The sequence below is a fragment of the Natrix helvetica genome (assembly GCF_964273705.1).
Source record: "Natrix helvetica genome assembly, chromosome: 2".
Lineage (NCBI taxonomy): Eukaryota > Metazoa > Chordata > Lepidosauria > Squamata > Natricidae > Natrix > Natrix helvetica.
The window spans coordinates 154,739,838-154,757,152 of NC_138552.1; the positions used below are offsets into that span (position 1 = coordinate 154,739,838).

At 41.5% G+C, this 17,315-nt stretch overlaps 1 protein-coding gene across 2 annotated transcripts; it reads left to right on the top strand.

The window, feature by feature from the left end:
- The first annotated feature begins 499 nt into the window (after nucleotides 1-499).
- On the top strand, nucleotides 500-16,055 carry ADI1 (acireductone dioxygenase 1). Of its 2 annotated transcripts, none has more exons than XM_081944728.1 (4): nucleotides 500-682; nucleotides 5,769-5,888; nucleotides 12,819-12,998; nucleotides 15,599-16,055. In XM_081944728.1, the coding sequence occupies exons 1-4, from the start codon at nucleotides 563-565 to the stop codon at nucleotides 15,719-15,721; spliced, it is 543 nt and encodes a 180-aa protein (XP_081800854.1). In that variant the 5' UTR covers nucleotides 500-562; the 3' UTR covers nucleotides 15,722-16,055. The 2 variants fall into 2 exon arrangements, with proteins under 2 accessions (XP_081800854.1, XP_081800855.1); XM_081944729.1 differs by having other exon boundaries at nucleotides 517-637.
- The last annotated feature ends 1,260 nt before the right edge of the window (nucleotides 16,056-17,315 follow it).

Sequence of the window (17,315 nt, forward strand, 5' to 3'; positions counted from 1 at the left end):
CCCTTAAATGGAGGAAAATTAACTGAACAGATGCCTCACTTAGCAACAGAAATGCTGGGCTCGAGGATCACCCAAGGAACCCATTAGCTCAAAGGAAGCCATCTACGGGGGGGGGGGATTTAAGAGAGGTAACACCCTCATGAGGTGGACCCATCCCACCCCTCCCCTCCCTCAGCAGACACAAAGCGAAGGCCAAGCAACAGAACTCGCGATGGGACGTTCGAGGGGAGCCCGGGAGGGGAGTGATCCGGGGTGCTAAACCGGACTTACACCTGTTTTTAGGCACGGGCGGAAAGCCCCGCGTTGCCTGGGCTCTGCCTTTTCCTGCAAAACCCCTGGAGGGGAATCGGCCCTTCCGTAGCAAGCGGGGGACTTTCGTTTACCGCCCTTGGAAGTTAAATCGCCCCGATTATAGTTTAGCAGCGCTGGCAGAGGACGCGCATCGGCTCCAGGCCAGGGAAACCGGGGTGGACGACGTCCTTGTGAGGGGCGGGGCGGGGAGGCGTCTTCTTCGGCCCTGGTCGGAGGCGGCGCGGGAGCGGAGGCTCGGGGGCAGGGGACGATGGTAGAGGCTTGGTACATGGACGATTCCCAGGAGGACCCCCGGAAGCCGCATCGCCCAGAGCCGGATCAGCCGGTCAGCCTAGAGCAGCTGAGCCGCATCGGCGTCTTGTACTGGAAAGTAGGCAGAGGAGGAGGGGGGGGCGGGCCGCGCGCGTCCCAGACTTGCAAAAAGGCTGCCCTGGATCTGGCTCCGTTTGTAGCGAGCTTGCGCCAAACCAGGCTGAGGGATCTGGCGCGGGAGCTCGAGGCAAACGCCACTGACTTGTGCTCCGTGGCGGAGAGGCTTCTCTGGCCTTGGCTGGAGGGATCGAGCCCCTAATTCACCCCCCCCCCCCACCGCGACACAGAGCATACTGGCCGCCCTCAAGTAGCGTGCTTCGTTCTTGACTTAACCGGGGCTAACTCCCAGCCTTGGAGAGGCCGTGGGGGGAAAATGTTCCTTTTGGTCGGTCTTTCTTTCTTCTTTCTTTCTTTCTTTCTTCCTTCCTTCCTTCCTTCCTTCCTTCCTTCCTTCCTTCCTTCCTTCCTTCCTTCCTTCCTTTTTTTCTTTCTTACTTACTTTTTTCTTTCCTTTTTTCTTTCCTTCCTTCTCTCTCTCTCTCTCTCTCTCTCTCTCTCTCTCTCTCTCTCACACACACACACACACACACACACACACACACACACACAGAGACACTTGTTTTCTCGCTGGTCTTTCCCACTGATTTTTTTATTTGGTGTTTCTCCCCCACATACCACCCCTTTACCCTGAAAAAAATGCATTAAAAATAAGCAATCCAGTTATGGAGATCGTTACAGGGTTATCCGATGTCTTGAAAAACCGACAGCTCCTGCAAGTTCTGTTTTAACTTATGGCATTTGCTTTAATGAAAAAATGCGGCCATATTTTCACATTTTAAATTATGCTTTGGGTTGCCTCCCTTCTATGTTTATCTCCTTGTGTCATATTAAATAGGGCGTGCAGTTACCTCCCACCAGCCAAACTAACAGGACAGACTAATGCGTGAACATGTACACAGACACCCAAAACATACACAACCTAGCCAAACTTATTGTCCGCTGTACAATATTGCCAGTTCAACCACTTGCTGGCCTGGGGAAGCTTTTTGTGTGAGTCGGGCCCCTTGGCCTTTTTGGGTCTAATAATTTATCCAATGGGATCATTGCTGTAGTTCTCTGGGACATTAGTGGGTCATGAAAGGAAATTTGCAAAACAAGTGCAATTATTAATAACAGTAATCATTAACATCCCTGATAATATCTGCTGACACCTCAACATTTGACAAATTTATCACAGTTTAAGCTTTCATGCATTACAATTCACCTCTGCAGGTCCATTTTGTGTTCTGTTTAGTTGACGAGAAGAAATACCATGCATTACCGTTGTAAATATTGATACCAATAAGCTATGAAGGTAACAGATGTATGCAAATTATAAACAGTGATTCTTCCCATAAATGCAAAAGACTCCCCCTCCCTAATTCCACAAAAACAAAAGGACAGTTCGGTACACCCTTCCCCTTGCCCTGATTGGCTGTTTGAGCTGGGGTTGATGAGAACTGTAGTACGGAACTGGAAGGGAACTGCTCAGGGAAGGCTTGATTGGACCTCATTTAGTTGCAAATCATTTTACTTGGAAGAGGAACAAGGTTTGTTCCCTGTTGTCATGAAAATATAAAATCCATCTAGTTGCTTGGACTTCTTCCCATTCCTGTAGGACAGGTTCCTGTCTTATGAGGCAGAGGGCAGGATTAAAAAACAAACAAACCATATAGGATAGTGTCTACATTAGTAATGCTGGACACTAATTTTAGTTTTCCCCGGAGGCTAAAAAAAAACTACAAAAGCGAGATTGGGTGACTTAATGGAGGGGTTGGAGATTCTGTACCTTCAGCTCATTTTTCCTGTTGTTTTGCGTGGCTGTTGCAGAGGGACCAGCTGCTGTGAATTGTATTCTTGCTATGTGGCAAATAAGTTGCTCCTATGTGCTTGAGTTGGACTCTGACCAGACAGAAGTGTTTGGAGCAAGATCTTGTGTAATTATCTGAAGCAATTTTAGCCCTGTGACTCCAGAGGAAGTGGACAGGGTTCTCCAGTCTGTTACCTCAGCTACTGTTTGTTGGATCATATCCTCCTGGATAATTAAGATTGCCTGGGAAGTGGCATGTGGTTGGGTCCTTGTGATGTCAGCTTCTCTGAGAAAAAGAATGGCAGGAGGTTTTGATATGCCCTCAATTCAACAAGACATCACTGGGTCCAACGGTCCCAAACAACTATCATCCAGGCTCCAGCCTGGAAATGTGGTGGTTAGGCTTTAGCTCCAGAGGGCTCTGGAAAAAAACATTGTCTAGACTCATTTCAGTTGGCTTTTAGACTGGGGTTTAATGCAGAGACATTTTTGCTCATATTTGTGGCCTGTGGTGAAACTGGGAATGGAGTGGTGAGGCCAGTCTTTCACTCCTTGGTCTTTCAGCAGCTTTTGATACCATTGATAACTGCAAACGGACTTTTTGTTTCTAAGTGATGCTGTCATCAAGGGGAACATCACATGACCACATTGTGTAGCAATGGCAAGAGTCCCTATTGCCCTTGTTTAAGTGAAATTGTGGGCTGTTAAACAAGGATCTTCTCACAAGTTCCAACAAGCAAAGTCATTGGCGATGCTGTTAGGAAGTTGTGAGTCCTGGGCAACTCACAAGCAGGCCAGCAAGTGGGAAAATGGCTGTGGCAGCCTAGTGAGTACAGCCAGGAGGGAATGAAAGCTCCTCTTTGCTGTTTTTGCTCTTCCCAGCTGACCTATGCCATCTTCTGCGGTTGCTGATGAGGTGCACCCAGCCCTTTGTGAAACAGTTGCTGACCATGGGAGGCCCCCATGAAGGTCCTGTGTGGCCTTTGGAAAAAGGCGTTATGCAACCAGCAACTGCCTTTTGGAGGTCCAGCCCTGTCACATCTCATCAGCAGCAGGAGGAAGAAGATGGCAATGGTCAGCTGGAGGTGGCGGAATGAGTGATCATTAAACGAGGGCTATCTGAATGCTTTGTATTTAATGATGTAATGAATTTCAGTCCTCAGTTCCTCAGGCATCCAATCCATGATATCTCCTCATTATGTTCACCACATAATAATTATATATAGAACATCACAGGGGCCGTTTCTTGTTAGTCTGGTGATTGCATTTGTTTTCTTTCGTTTCAAGATGAGATTGTGGAAGAAAACGTTAATGATACAATTGTAGTCAGTACTGGTTTTTATTTTTGCTGATTGGATAGAATTCCATCTTTACTGGCAGAATATACAGTTGATTTGAAATTGATGATCCTCCAATTATGACCATGTGTGGAGTTATCTTTTACTTTGCTGAAAAGAAGTATTTGTTCATTGACTTCTGATACCCTTTTGGTAATAAGGACACCTACTCATTTTTTCTGTGATTTCTACAGTAGAAGAGCTGTTCCTCCTCCTTTAATTTGGTCCTTTGGACAGGGCCTATTTACAATGGATGACCTTTCTGAGAATGTAGCCTCTCAGCAGTATTATTTTTGGTTTCATTGCGAAATGCAAGGCCCTTTATGGCTCCAATTATGAAGTCCATGAAGGACTGTTTTCCTAGTCATTCATCAATAATTTGTATTTATTTAGGTAGAATTGGCTAATTTAACCTGTAGGCCTTAAAACCTGTACCTTAAAAAAAATCCAAAATCTCCTGCACCTTTGTTTTTGTGGTTACTTTATTGTACACCTAAAAAGTGGAAGGCTGTTACCTTATAATAGCTTTTATCAGCCTGATTCCCTTTGGGTATGTTGGATTTCAGCTATGGTAATAGAAGGTCATCATGGTTTGGGATGGGAATTGAAATCCAACACATCTAGAAAACAGGAAAACTGCATTAGAAAAGCCAGGGCAATCTGGGAATGACCTGGGCAAGATAGATGCATTTGTACTTCTCTCAGCTCTACACTTCCACTCCTTCCTTTGAAGTAGAGCTATTACATTTAGAAGAGGGGTCTCCAACCTTGGCAAATTTAAGCCTGGAGGACTTCAACTCCCAGAATTCCCCAGCCATCAAAGCTTGGAATTCTGGGAGTTGAAGTCTGCCAGGCTTAAAGTTGCCAAGGTTGGAAACTCCTGATTTAGAAGGTGGGCAAATACAGGTATTGTTAATACGGACCTGAGCAGTATCAAAATTTGATAAATATGCTAGGAAAGTCCTATTAATCTTGTCAGGATTTAAACTTAATCTCGTTTGTTTGCTCAATTCATGCTGCTTTCCCTACTAAGGCTAATTTTGTTGTTTTGGAAACCTGCCCTCTTGGTGATGGCAAGCTGCCTTGAGGACAATCCAGGGAAGGACTTAAGCAAGGGTTTAAAACTCTTGAGGTAACTGTTTTCCCTTCTCTGGAAAATTTAACAATGACATTACAAGGCTGGCTTTGTCATAATCTCATTTCTGAAAAATCAAAATGATCAAGAAAATAAGAATATTATTGCTAATCTTTGAAGGTGCTTTATCCTTTAAATAAGCAATCCTGATGTTCCTTGATCCTTATTTAGATTAATGTTTCAATTGTGGGATTGTTCTGAAGCCAAGGTGCATCCATTCATATGATTAGGCTGATGGGGGGTATTTGCAGAATAATATATCAGGGAAACTGATGCTCTGCATGACTTGGAAGAATCTATGCATGCATCTATAGTAAAAGTTATTTATCTGAAGGAAATATTAATTTGATAATTAGGACAGTTTTGCCTTACCGAGTTGTTATTGTGCTGTATCAACCCCAAGAGTTCCAAAACGATGAAAAACACTTGGTTATCTAAACTGAGTATTCCACCTTTTTTTCTTGACCACTATTTTTTTCTTTTTGACAAATGATTCAGCGCTTAAGGACACCCCTTGGTGAGCTTTCAAGAGAAGAAAGTTGCAAGGCTGCATGTGAAATCTTTGGAAAGTGAATAGATATAAACTATTATGATTGCCAAATATTGTTAGTGGTGCTGAGCCTTAGGTGACCCAATTTTCAATTGTGTGTGAAGCATAATCATATTTAAACAAGTCATTTTTTGTAGCCCCATTTCTTCCTCAATTCAGCATGAAAAAAAATGCTTTAGAGAGATCTTAATTTCTTTGTACCTCAGAATGCCATTACCTTGTTTTAAATAAGTGAACCAAGACAATCCTTTTTTTTTCTTTTCTTTTTTGTAGCTGGATGCTGACAATTATGAGACCGACCCAGAATTAGCCAAAATCCGTAAGGAGAAAAACTATTCTTGGATGGATATAATAACGATAAGCAAAGATACGCTGCCAAATTATGAAGAGAAGGTAATAACTACAGCTTTGTTTGAGCTTTGAGAGGATTGTAAAGACTGGAATTTACCACTAGAGTGTGTGCCAGTTTTAAAAGTTTCTACTCTGCTGTCTGAACAGTGGATTCCCTTTGTTTAAGAAGTAAGTCCCACTTCGTATCTTCTGTAACAGGAATATATGAGTACATAAGTGCAGATATCTTTTATCTGCTTTCTAATTTTTATAACAATGTGTTTTGGTAACTTAACAGTCAGATAATTCTGGCATTTGAATGTAATGATAGAATGCATTACTTTTAAATAAATACATATTTTTCTAGTGCTTGGTGAAATGACACATGTTTAATTCCTACTGCTCCTGTTAAAGTTGAGGCTGTCCTCAAAATCACTTTGCTCTCTCAAAGTAGTGGTCGAGTTTACAGATTCTGCTGGGGCTAAGCCATAAATATTTTTATTAGGCATAGAATATTATTGTGGGTTTATTTAATAAACAATGGCTAAGCAAAGGCATGGCATAGGAATGTTCAAATGATCTGGGGACTAAAAAAGTAGTTTTCCTGACATAACAGTGTGTATAGTATATCAAGCTTCAAAATGGAAATAGCAAGTGTGAGATTTTTAGAGTGATAATTCAGGAAGAGAGACTTCTCTTTAATTTTCTTAGGTGGTTGTCAAGGCAATGCATTTGAAGTGCTATGAATATTTTAGTTGATCGCTGGAGAACATTAAGAATGCATACCTGATCTATTTCTCTTGATTCATTTTAGGTATATCATCACTTGTTGTAGTTAGCGTTCATTTTTAAAAATTACCCTAAGAAAGACAAAATACTTCTGGTCATTGATAGTGTTTTTTTTAAAATTTACCAGATTTAGAGTTTCTTCTAGCAGTAATAGGGATGATCATAACCTGGCTTTTGAAAAATAGTTAAGCCACCGGAAGATTCATGGTCAGAAACCTGTCAAAAAGAGCTTGGATACATTGAAGCAAAAACAAAATAAATAAGTAAATGTAGTTTTGATTTGGCTACAACCTTTGGAATCTGACCCTTTCTAATGTCCTATCATCCCAGGGATAGAAGATTTCATTCTGTTACACTTTTATTTATTCTTACTTCAGATACTGTACTATGAAATAGAAAATATAGAAATTAATTAGTTGTTAGGCAGAGTTGATAAATTTCATGAAAGATGGAGCCTGCCATTTCAGAACTGGCATTGCAAAAGGTTATCTGTGAAGTTTAAAAACCAGATGTTGCCCATGCTCAGAATTAAAAGGGTAAGAAGTTTTTTGTAGTTCCCTTTCTTGGTTTATATTAATAAACTTCTTATGGCACTTTGGAGAAAAAAAAAGCCTGAGTAGGAAGGGAGGCAGGCAGGAAGAACACAATAGTATTCCTTTGGGATGTATCCATAGCCGCTGAACCTACTGATTTATTTATAGCAGGAGTTCAGCTGTCCCCACAATAGTTGGTGCTCTCTGATTGCGAAACAATATTCTGGCTAGGAGTGTGTTTCCAGCACATCTGGAGGACATCCAGTCAGAGAACACTGCATTTTGAGTGTAGATCTAGTGACTGGATTTATACAACATATTAATCTTCAACATATTAACAACAGAGGCAGTCTGATCTGGTGGGTAAGATGCCAGGTTAGAAAGCAAGAGACCATGTGTTCAAGTCCTTCCTTAGCCATGAAAGCTGGTTGATCTGGGGCCAATCACTTATACTCATCCCAACTCATCATTTCACAGGGTTGTTGTTGTGGGGAAAATAGGAGGAGGAAGATGTGCTGGATATATTTGCCATCTTGAGTTATCTGTGAAAATAATAAAGGGGCGATGTGTTTAACATGCGCATACATGTTAAAATCATGGTTTGTGGATTAAGCCACAGTGGCCTGATTCATATTTTGTGTTAAACGATAGCATTGTTAAATATGTTTTTTTTGAATAAGTGACTAATAGAAGTCATATATCACACTAAACCAAAACAAACATTATATTAATAGTTTGTTGTTGTTAGTTGCAAAGTCATGTCCGACCCATCACGACCCCATGGACAATGTTCCTCCAGATCTTCCTGTCCTCTACCATCCTCTGGAGTCCATTTAAGTTCACGCCTACTCTTCTCAGTGAGTCATTACTTCTCATTAAGTGGCCAAAGTATTTGTGTTTCATCTTCAGGATCTGGCCTTCTAAAGAGCAATCAGGGTTGATCTCCTCTAGGACTGACCGGTTTGATGGCCTTGCAGTCCAAGGGACTCGCAGGAGTCTTCTCCAGCACCAGAGTTCAAAGGCCTCCATTCTTTGGCACTCAGCCTTTCTTATGGTCCAACTTCCACAACCATACATTGCATCTTGGAAAACTATAGCCTTAATAGTTTAATTCAGTGTAAATAAGTCAATGTAAATTTAGCCACTGAATTCCTTTAAGTTCTACTGAGTGTTCCTGAAGAATTATCATCAGACTACTGGTAGTCCTCAATTTACAACCATTTATTTCGTGACCCCTTGAAGTTACAATGCTACTGAAAGAAATGACTGATGATCAATCCTCCTATCTACTGATCATCGCAGCCTCCTCATGGTCACATGATCAGAAATTAGATGCTTGGTAACTGGCATCTATTTACAATGGTTGCAGCATCCTAGCCATTTGCAACTTTCCCAGCCAGATGTCTGACAAGCAAAGTCCATGGGAAAAGCTGGATTCACTTAATGACTCCGTGGTTTACTTAACAACTGCAGTGATTCATTAACAACTGTGGCAAAAACATAAAATCGGGTGGAACTCACTTAACAACTGCTTTACTTAGCAATGGAAATTCTGGCCCCAATTGCAGTCATAAGTGGAGGAACTACCTGTACTATAATGCATTATATAGGGGTCTGACCTTGAAGACTACATTGAAGCGTCAATTAACAGAAAGCAGCAGCTATAATCGTTAAGGGGAACTTAGTTAAATAGATTAACATACTTTTGTCTTAAACAGGGGAAAAGAGTACTTGATTTTTCTGAGCATGATTTGAGGTTTTTCTTCTTTGTTTTAATTGAATTGAAACCTCTGAACACCTCTCCAAGACAAACAAAGTGCCTAATAATGGCACCACAGTTTTGTCTGCATTGAGTTTTGGTTTATTGCCCCCCATCTGTTTTATTATTGATTAGGCTTAGCAGCTCCTCGGCTTCACTGAATCTGATAATAAGGGGAAAGGGAGGTGGGCATTTCATTTATTAGCCAGTCAGAGCATTAAGGTTGTTTCTTCCATCCAAACTGATAGTGTGTGTGTGTGTGTGTGTGTGTGTGTGTGAGAGAGAGAGAGAGAGAGGGGGGGGAGGGATGGAGAGAGAGAGAGAGAGAGAGAGAGAAAGAAAGAAAGAAAGAAAGAAAGAAAGAAAGAAAGAAAGAAAGAAAGAAAAAAGAAAGAAAATGAATGGCTGATGCAAGCAGCCTAGGACAGAATAATCTCAGAGTAGCAAATATCTCAAAAGTAGAAGACCGCTTGTGAAAAGGGTCCTTGATTGTCTGTGGAGAAAAAGAAGCAGGAACTAGCATGGTCTCCCTGTAAGAGCTATCCTCTAAGGAAGGTCATGGAATTGAACCCTCTGCTCAGTGCAGAAATACATCCAGATGGCTTTCCATCCCACTCCCATGTCAAGGTGTATCAGCTTCTCAGCCTGACACCTTTGCTCTGTGGATTTCTACTTCTAGAATGTCCAGCCTGATTACTGACTTCAACACTCAAGATTGACTCCGCCTTCCACCCTTCTGAGGTCGATAAAACGAGGACCCAGACTGTTGGGGCCAATATGTTGACTCTATAAACCGCTTAGACAGGGCTGTAAAGCACTATGACGTGATATATACTGTAAGTCTAACAGCTATTGCTGTTTCCACCCTAGGCAACTTTAAGATGTGTGGATTTCAACTCCCAGAATTCTTAGCAATGGCCATATTGGCTAGGACAGTGATGGTTAACCTTTTCCGGACCGCGTGCCCAAAGTGCATGCCTGAACCCCCAAAATGCAATGCATACACCCCCCCCCATGCATGCGCCCTGCCTCCATGCATATGGGTGTGCCCCCCCTGAATGCGCCCCGCACATGCACAGCAGAAACCCGACAACCTGCTGGCTCGCAGGAGGCGTGCGCACATGCACAGCAGACCTGAACTGGGCTGACAGTTCGTGTGCCCACAGAGAGGGCACTGTGTGCCACCTGTGGCACACTTGCCATAGATTCACCATCACGGGGCTAGGGTATTTTGGGAGATGAAGTCCGCACATCACAGAATTGTTTAGGTTAGTAAGTACTGGTTTAGATCTAGGTTGGGAAAGTTGAAGCTGATGGTGTTCAAGACTGTCTGTAAAATACTTTAGTACCTGAGGCAGAAAATCCTGGGACTGTTTGCACCTGTCAGCCCTCCCAGGTAAACCAGACAGGAAAAAACCAGATGAGCTCAATCTATTTTGTTGTAAGGGTACATTAACAGAATCTTGTGGGTCTGAAAGTGCAAATCTTCTGCCAACATTTTAAACTAATCCATTAGATTGGGTTTTCCCTAATTTCCTCTCACTGACCATTAAACAACTGAGGGCCCTTCCTCTCTCTTGTCTGATCATTTCCTAGGAAGCATCTCTTGCCCTTGTCCCTCAAGGTCATTCTCACATGCCAATACACAACCTAAAATAATATACGGAATAGCTGCTGAGTAGCTAAGCTTATGTGACACTTCAAATCAACTGCTTGAGCCAGTCACCAGCCTAATGGAAGGACAAATTCCCCTCAGAAAGTCTCCATAAATACCTCTCAGTAGCAGAGAGGAACATTTTCATTCAATACGTTTCTATCAATCAATTTGATATTTCCATGTGTTGGGGGGGAAATGCTGAAAGATCACCCTTTATTCAGTCTGGTGTCTTCTAAGCCCTTTAGAAACTGCAATTTAGAATCCACAACCTGTAAAATCAAAAATTTGGAAATTTTGGATGCTCTAATCCAGTAGTTCCCAGATGTTTTCAGTCCACCGCCCCCTTGCTACAAACTGATCCTCAGTGCCCCCCACCCAGTGGTGGAATTCATTTTTTTTTTACTATTGGTTCTGTGGGTGTGGCTGGGGGTCATCCCTCCTCCTGGCTGCTCTGTTGCCCCCGCCCCCCGCCCTAGATTTTAATCTGAATGCTAGGCTCAGCTCTGCAAGGGAGAGCCCAGATGGAGGGAAATAGTTTAGAAAAAAAGAAAAACATTTTCCCCTCCTCCTGGCTGCTCTGTTGCTCCCCCCTCCCCTGCCCTGGATTTTAAACTGAATGCTAGACTCAGCTCTGCAAGGGAGAGCCCAGACGGAGGGAAACAGCTTGGGAAAAGAATAGATACCTTGCCTGGGCGTGGGGGAGGTAGCTAGAATAGAAGCAAAGGAAGACTCACAGGGCAGAGATCTGCTGGGCTGCGTGGTTGAGATAAGCGAGGGAATCAGGGAGCAGCAGCAACAGCATCTGTGCCTCTAGGCAGGCGTGGTACGAAAAGGAGTGAGTGGGAGGGGCGGGAGGTGAGGGTGGAGCCAGTCAGTGGTGCATTTTACCAGTTCTCCAAACTGCCCATAATTTGTCCTACCATTCAGGAGAACCGGTCAGAACCGGCTGAATTTCATCCCTGCCAGAAGTGCTCAGCTGACTGGCAGCCAATAGAGCCCCAGGCAGAATTGCGCCCTGCAAGGGGGCTACCTCCAGCACTCCTCTGCCACCTTCCTTGCCTCTTACGACCCCCTTGCCACCCCCCTTGCCTCTTAGTGTCCCCCTAAGTCATCCCACCGCCCCCCAGGACACAGTACCGCCCACTTTGGGAACCACTGCTCTAATCCTAATTAGAGACATGGGACTTGGTGGCTCAGTGGCTAAAACACCAAGCTTGTCGATCAGAAAGGTCAGCAGTTTGATCGTTCAAATCCTTAGCACCGCATAACAGTGAGCTCCAGTTTCTGCCAACCCAGCGGAATGTAAAAATGCAAGTAGAAAAATAGGAACCACCTCTGGTGGGAAGATAACAGTGTTCCATGCTCCTTCGGCGTTAGGTCATGCTGGCCACATGATCATGTAGACATCTTTGGACAGTGCTGGCTCTTCAGCTTTAAAACAGAGATGAGTACTGCCCCCTAGAGTTGGGAACGACTAGCACATATGTGCGAGGGGAACCTTTACCTTAATCCTAATGTATCGAGGTAGTACTTGATTGAGCCCAGGTAGCTGACAATATGATCTGTTTGGAGGGGGGTGGCATGAAATTTGTGAGATTTTTATGAAGGGTATATTTGGAAAACAATGCCATCTAGAGAGAAATATGGCTTCATCTGCCCATAGATGACAATCTATTTAGTAGGACTGTTCAAGCAATTTAGAAGGGTGCTTCCCTCATTGCTATAAGCCCTCCCAAGTTGCCAGCTTGCACAGTTTTGACTAGCGTGCTGCCATCTGGTCAAGGAGGAACAAAGAGCTTACATTCTATGCTGGGCATAGAGCAGGGAAAGAATACAATCAACATGCTCATTTGCTTTTACGTAATTCTTGTAATTCTGCAATGACGAGACTGGTATTTCAATACATAGCACGCGTAGATTTAATGTTGCAAACAGCTGGTCTCAAACTGAGGCTGGATGGAGTGTAAGGATTACTACGAACGAGCTTTTAAAACGTTTCCCAACTAGATGTTCAAAGATCAGAAGTCCTTCACCTGCTGTAAGCGTGCCCATCTACTTGGTATAATTGCTGTAAGGATAATTCTGAGAGAACTTCAAACTCTACCTTATAAACCTATGAACAGCTGCCTATTGACAGAAGCTTGAGCATTTTGGAAGTAGCACCTTACAATCTGTGCAGCTATGCAATATGCTATGTGTTCATAATATACTTGCTCCACGAAAATGCTTCCTATTCTGCCTCTTCCCTCCCCTAGATAAAAATATTTTATAAAGAGCACTTACACCTGGATGATGAGATTCGCTACGTCCTGGAAGGAAGTGGATATTTTGATGTTCGTGATCAAGATGATAAGTGGATCCGGATTGCTACGGAGAAAGGAGACCTGATCACACTTCCTGCTGGCATCTATCACCGATTTACACTGGACGAATCTGTATGAAATGGGGGATTTTTTTTTTAAAAAAAGAAAAACAATAAAATAAAATAAAATCCACATAGAGTTGAGGCAGATGCAGACCAGCATATAAAAACATAGCTCTGTAATACCTCGGCTATGAATCCCTAATGTATAAATGTATGGTTAGTATCTTGAAAAAGCAACATCTACAAATTCATGCCCCATTCTAACAATTTTAGCATCTTACTGATGGGAAATCATTGATTAGGTATTGGTGAGTTACCTTGCTTGAAATTATAGCACAGTATCGAAAACTTTCTTGACTTCCAAGCAACTCTCTGGGCTTAGAAATCAATTCCTAAGGTTCAGAGAAGGATAGTATTAGAGCACATATGCTTTCTCGGCTCTGAACTGCTATCTTTATAGATAAATGGAGCACTTGTGTCTCCAGCCTTGTCATAAAATTCATCTTTAGTAAGGGATTGGTGTTACCATAGCAACTATCCATTGGAGCCTCAGGAGATCTGCTCTGCTTTTTCTGTTGTTTGGCTTGTTGTGTGGGATACAAAGCATTCAGAACAGAAGGTTGAAGAAGCTCGTATTTTGCTGTGTCTCTATCCTTAGTCGCCATGGATTGGAGATCAGTTTGTGGGATCCTTTTGTTGGTTTTATTACATAGGGAAAATATGCACAAGGCTGATTTTGTGCTAGCCACTGTGCTGCAATAAATGTGTTTTATTTTATTAAGATTGCTAGGCATTCTATTCCATTTCATTTCAAAAGCTTAACCCCTCCCCCATCCTCACAATGCCTCCTAAATCACACAACTCAAACACACAATTCTGACTTTAAAAAAAAATCTTAATCCAACATAACCTGATTTCTAATGTCTCTGATATTATACTGTTTAATAACTCAAACACAAAGTGGCCTGGCTAAGCCACTGAATTTTTTTTAAAAAGTCTTAATTTAAATATTAAGCAGTTGTTGCTAAAATGCTGCTACTGATCAGGGGCTAACATTTAAAAATATAAGCCAATAATTATGTGGTAATATAAAGGCTAACATGGTTATAGCAGGAGCTGTCGATCATAAGCAAAGGACTACATTCCATTTTAGCTCATGTAATGAAATGAGCTATTTCTTACCCAGCTCCTGCTGAGAAAGAAGAGAGAGAGAGAGAGAGAAATGAAGAAAGAAAGAACAGTGAGAGAGAAAGAGAGAGAGAGAAGAAGAAAGAGAGAGAGAGAGAGAGAGAGAGAGAAAATGAACTATTCATTTTCTTCACTGACAGATAAAAGATTGCCATCCGAAAGCTTCTTTCCCTTTCTGAAACGAAGCTCTCCATTTTTTCCAGCCAAGGAGGTTAGAGATACTGACTGAGGGGATGGTCTTGTGCTTGTTGCTTCAAGTGAAACTGCTGTTAACAAGCAAGCTCAGACTGGCCTAGGATTTTGTCCCTCGTAATCCAATTTCAGATCTGTTTCTTGATTGCAGTTCACTATAGTGTGAGAACTAAGCCATCCCGTGCCCAGTTATTTCCTGTATTCTCTTGATAGCTGAAGTAGCAAGCTGGTTGTAGAGTAGCTTATTTGCATCGTGATTTGTAGAAAGAAAGAGAGTATGAATTCCAGTCTTGGTTGGATTGTCACAAAGATACAGTTTAAGAAGCCATTAAGACTTTCAACGTTTATGCAATTGGCATGCTTGCCCTTGTGAATCGAGAGTGCAAGTGTAACAGCATTTACGTAGGAGTGGATGGCCTCTCAAATTTTTTGCAACTTAAAGCTAAGATCACTGGGTTTGGGTTGCAAAAATAGCATGACAACTGGATGGCTGCCTTGAGTTAGCTCCTTGCAATTCTTTCCTGACATCTGTAGGTTACCTGGATTTTCTCACCCGATTTGGTAGTCCTGTTTTACACTCCAATAAGTGGAAACTGAATATCAGTTTGTGAGTTATGGACACTTTTCTACATCAGGGTAATAGCTCTATGATCCTCCAGGTGTTGAGTCACAACTTCCAGGGGTGTCCTGTGCTTTCCAACCCTGTGGACTAGGGAATATCATACGCAAAGCAGTGTTTTCACTTAAATGGCCGTAGTTTTCCTGCTCCCATGTTTTGAAGAACAACATCACACCAACTTTTGCTTGAGATGATATGTGCGAAAAGCACCAGCTGTTCAAATTCAGTTCTTCCAGACTCAAGGAGCAAGGCCAATAAAACGATGGAACTCTAAATCTGCCAAATGTCCAAAGAACTCCTTTCCCTTATGGGACTTTGAATATATTGACTCTGGTACCTGGCTGAGTTGATGTGATTTATATCACTATTATTTCTTCCACAATGTCAATATTGCAAACCAGGCAAAGAAAATCAGACTATGGGTTATAGCTGCATTTTTAAAAGTCTGGATATTTTCTAAGGCTTGAGTAAAATCACTTTGATTATGTTTTATATTTTCTAATGCTTCTTTTTAAAAAAAATGAAAATCTCTTTAATAGTGTTTGTGGTAAAACCACCCGAAGGTAATTTTGTCCTCAATTCTTTCAGCCTTTTGGTAGTTTTAGCCACATTTTTTTAATATAAAAGTAAATTCTTATACTGAGTGTGAATTCTTGTCTTTCTCCTCCCAGAATTATGTCAAGGCAATGAGACTGTTTGTTGGAGAACCAGTGTGGATTGCTCATAACAGACCAGCTGACCACTTTCCTGCTCGAGCACAGTACCAACAGTTTTTGTCACAAATGGTACAATAAACCAGTAGGACCACATGAGGCACAGAACACCCTGCAACACCTGTAACATTAAAATGGCAAAGCGGCTATGTTAACAGCATCTGCCGGTGATAAATCTTTGATTTCCCCTCTCTCAAATATCAATTTTTAATATCAAATTTTGTCCTTGGATAAATGGATTTTTATTTACAATAGTGATTTATGTAGTTTGCAGATCTCAGCTGAGAATATCAATCCTTTCTTGCTCCTCTTACAAGCAGTACTTATCTGATTCATTCCTGAATTAATCTAAAGCATTATTATGTTGTAATGCTAATAAAATTATCATCTTTTAATAAAAATTTCTATCTTTTAATTAGTCTTTAGCCTTTTTAAGGAAGCTTGCTGTTGTTTGTGGGTGCTGGTATCACTTACTTAGGGGTTCATCTGTGTAAAATACATACATAAATGCTCACACCGCATGCTTCGGTTTGCAATCACTATATAAATGGAAAATACTGTATGCAAGGGGTTGTGAAAATCCAGATATGAAGTGTGAAATCTGTTTTTAAATCAGTCCTACAAAAAGATTGGATAGACATACGGTAGGTTTATCAGCTACAATAAATGAAACACAATCAGTAAATCCTGTGGCATTCAGTCGAACTTAAATCCAATAAATGGCCAAACTGAATGTGATGGATATGGCTATATTTGCACATAGATTAATTCTTACTTAAACTTGAACTATATTTGCTTGAACTATATTTACTGAATTAACTGAGTTGCTGAAATTTTCCCAACTGGCTGAATAAAGTAATCTTGCTGGCTGTGTTTGAAAATGAATCGCTGGCCAGCCAACAGTGTTTTAGCCTAACGTGAGCCTGGTTGATATGCAACCAGGATATCCCATGTTGTTTTATAAAATACGTAACAGGTGCAGGGAATTCTGATACTGCAGAAGAGGAATCATGATAAAAGATAATCAAAACATTAATTACCTAAAAATGAAAGTTGCTCTTAAAACTATATTAAATAAAAAGTAATATATTTCCATTTTCAATTTTTAAAAGTTTTTTAGGCTTAAGATGTTTGGGGTGGGGCTGAAGCTGCTTTTCTTTGCCAGGCCTGATGCGTTGGAGCAGCTTCCTTTCTGGCAGAGATTACTGCAAACAAGTCTTTCTTAAGCTCAGGAACTTTTAAGATGTATGGATCCAAGGCCATACTTCTTAAGGTTGCTGAGATTTGGGAAACAGTGAATTAAAACAAAACCCTCTCTGTTTTTCAGAAATTCTTAAAAAGACTTGAACTTTCTCCGAGGCTTATATATGACATCATCTTTTTTCTGTTCTGATGGCTTCTTTTAGGCTTAATGAATAAATGTTTTATCTTATTTTATGTTCCATACTAGATGCCAAGATTCCTTTGATTGTGGCAGAGTAAAAATGTGGTAACCAAGCCTGAAATCATGGATGCATTTACACAATATACTTACTTATAGCTAACCAGTTTATATATACCTGACCACATTTCTTGGATTTGTTTTGTTATTAGAAATTTATGCCTATCTCATCAAGGCAACTCTATACAACGTGCTGAACTATACAGGTTGGATTAGCTTACCGTATTTTTCGGA

Excerpts from the sequence above, each read along its gene's own strand:
- ADI1 (XM_081944728.1), top strand. The coding sequence starts at position 563 with ATGGTAGAGGCTTGGTACATGGACGATTCCCAGGAGGACCCCCGGAAG. Across the intron at positions 683-5,768 it reads TCGGCGTCTTGTACTGGAAA|CTGGATGCTGACAATTATGA; the intron begins GTAGGCAGAGGA and ends TCTTTTTTGTAG. Across the intron at positions 12,999-15,598 it reads GATTTACACTGGACGAATCT|AATTATGTCAAGGCAATGAG; the intron begins GTATGAAATGGG and ends TTCTCCTCCCAG.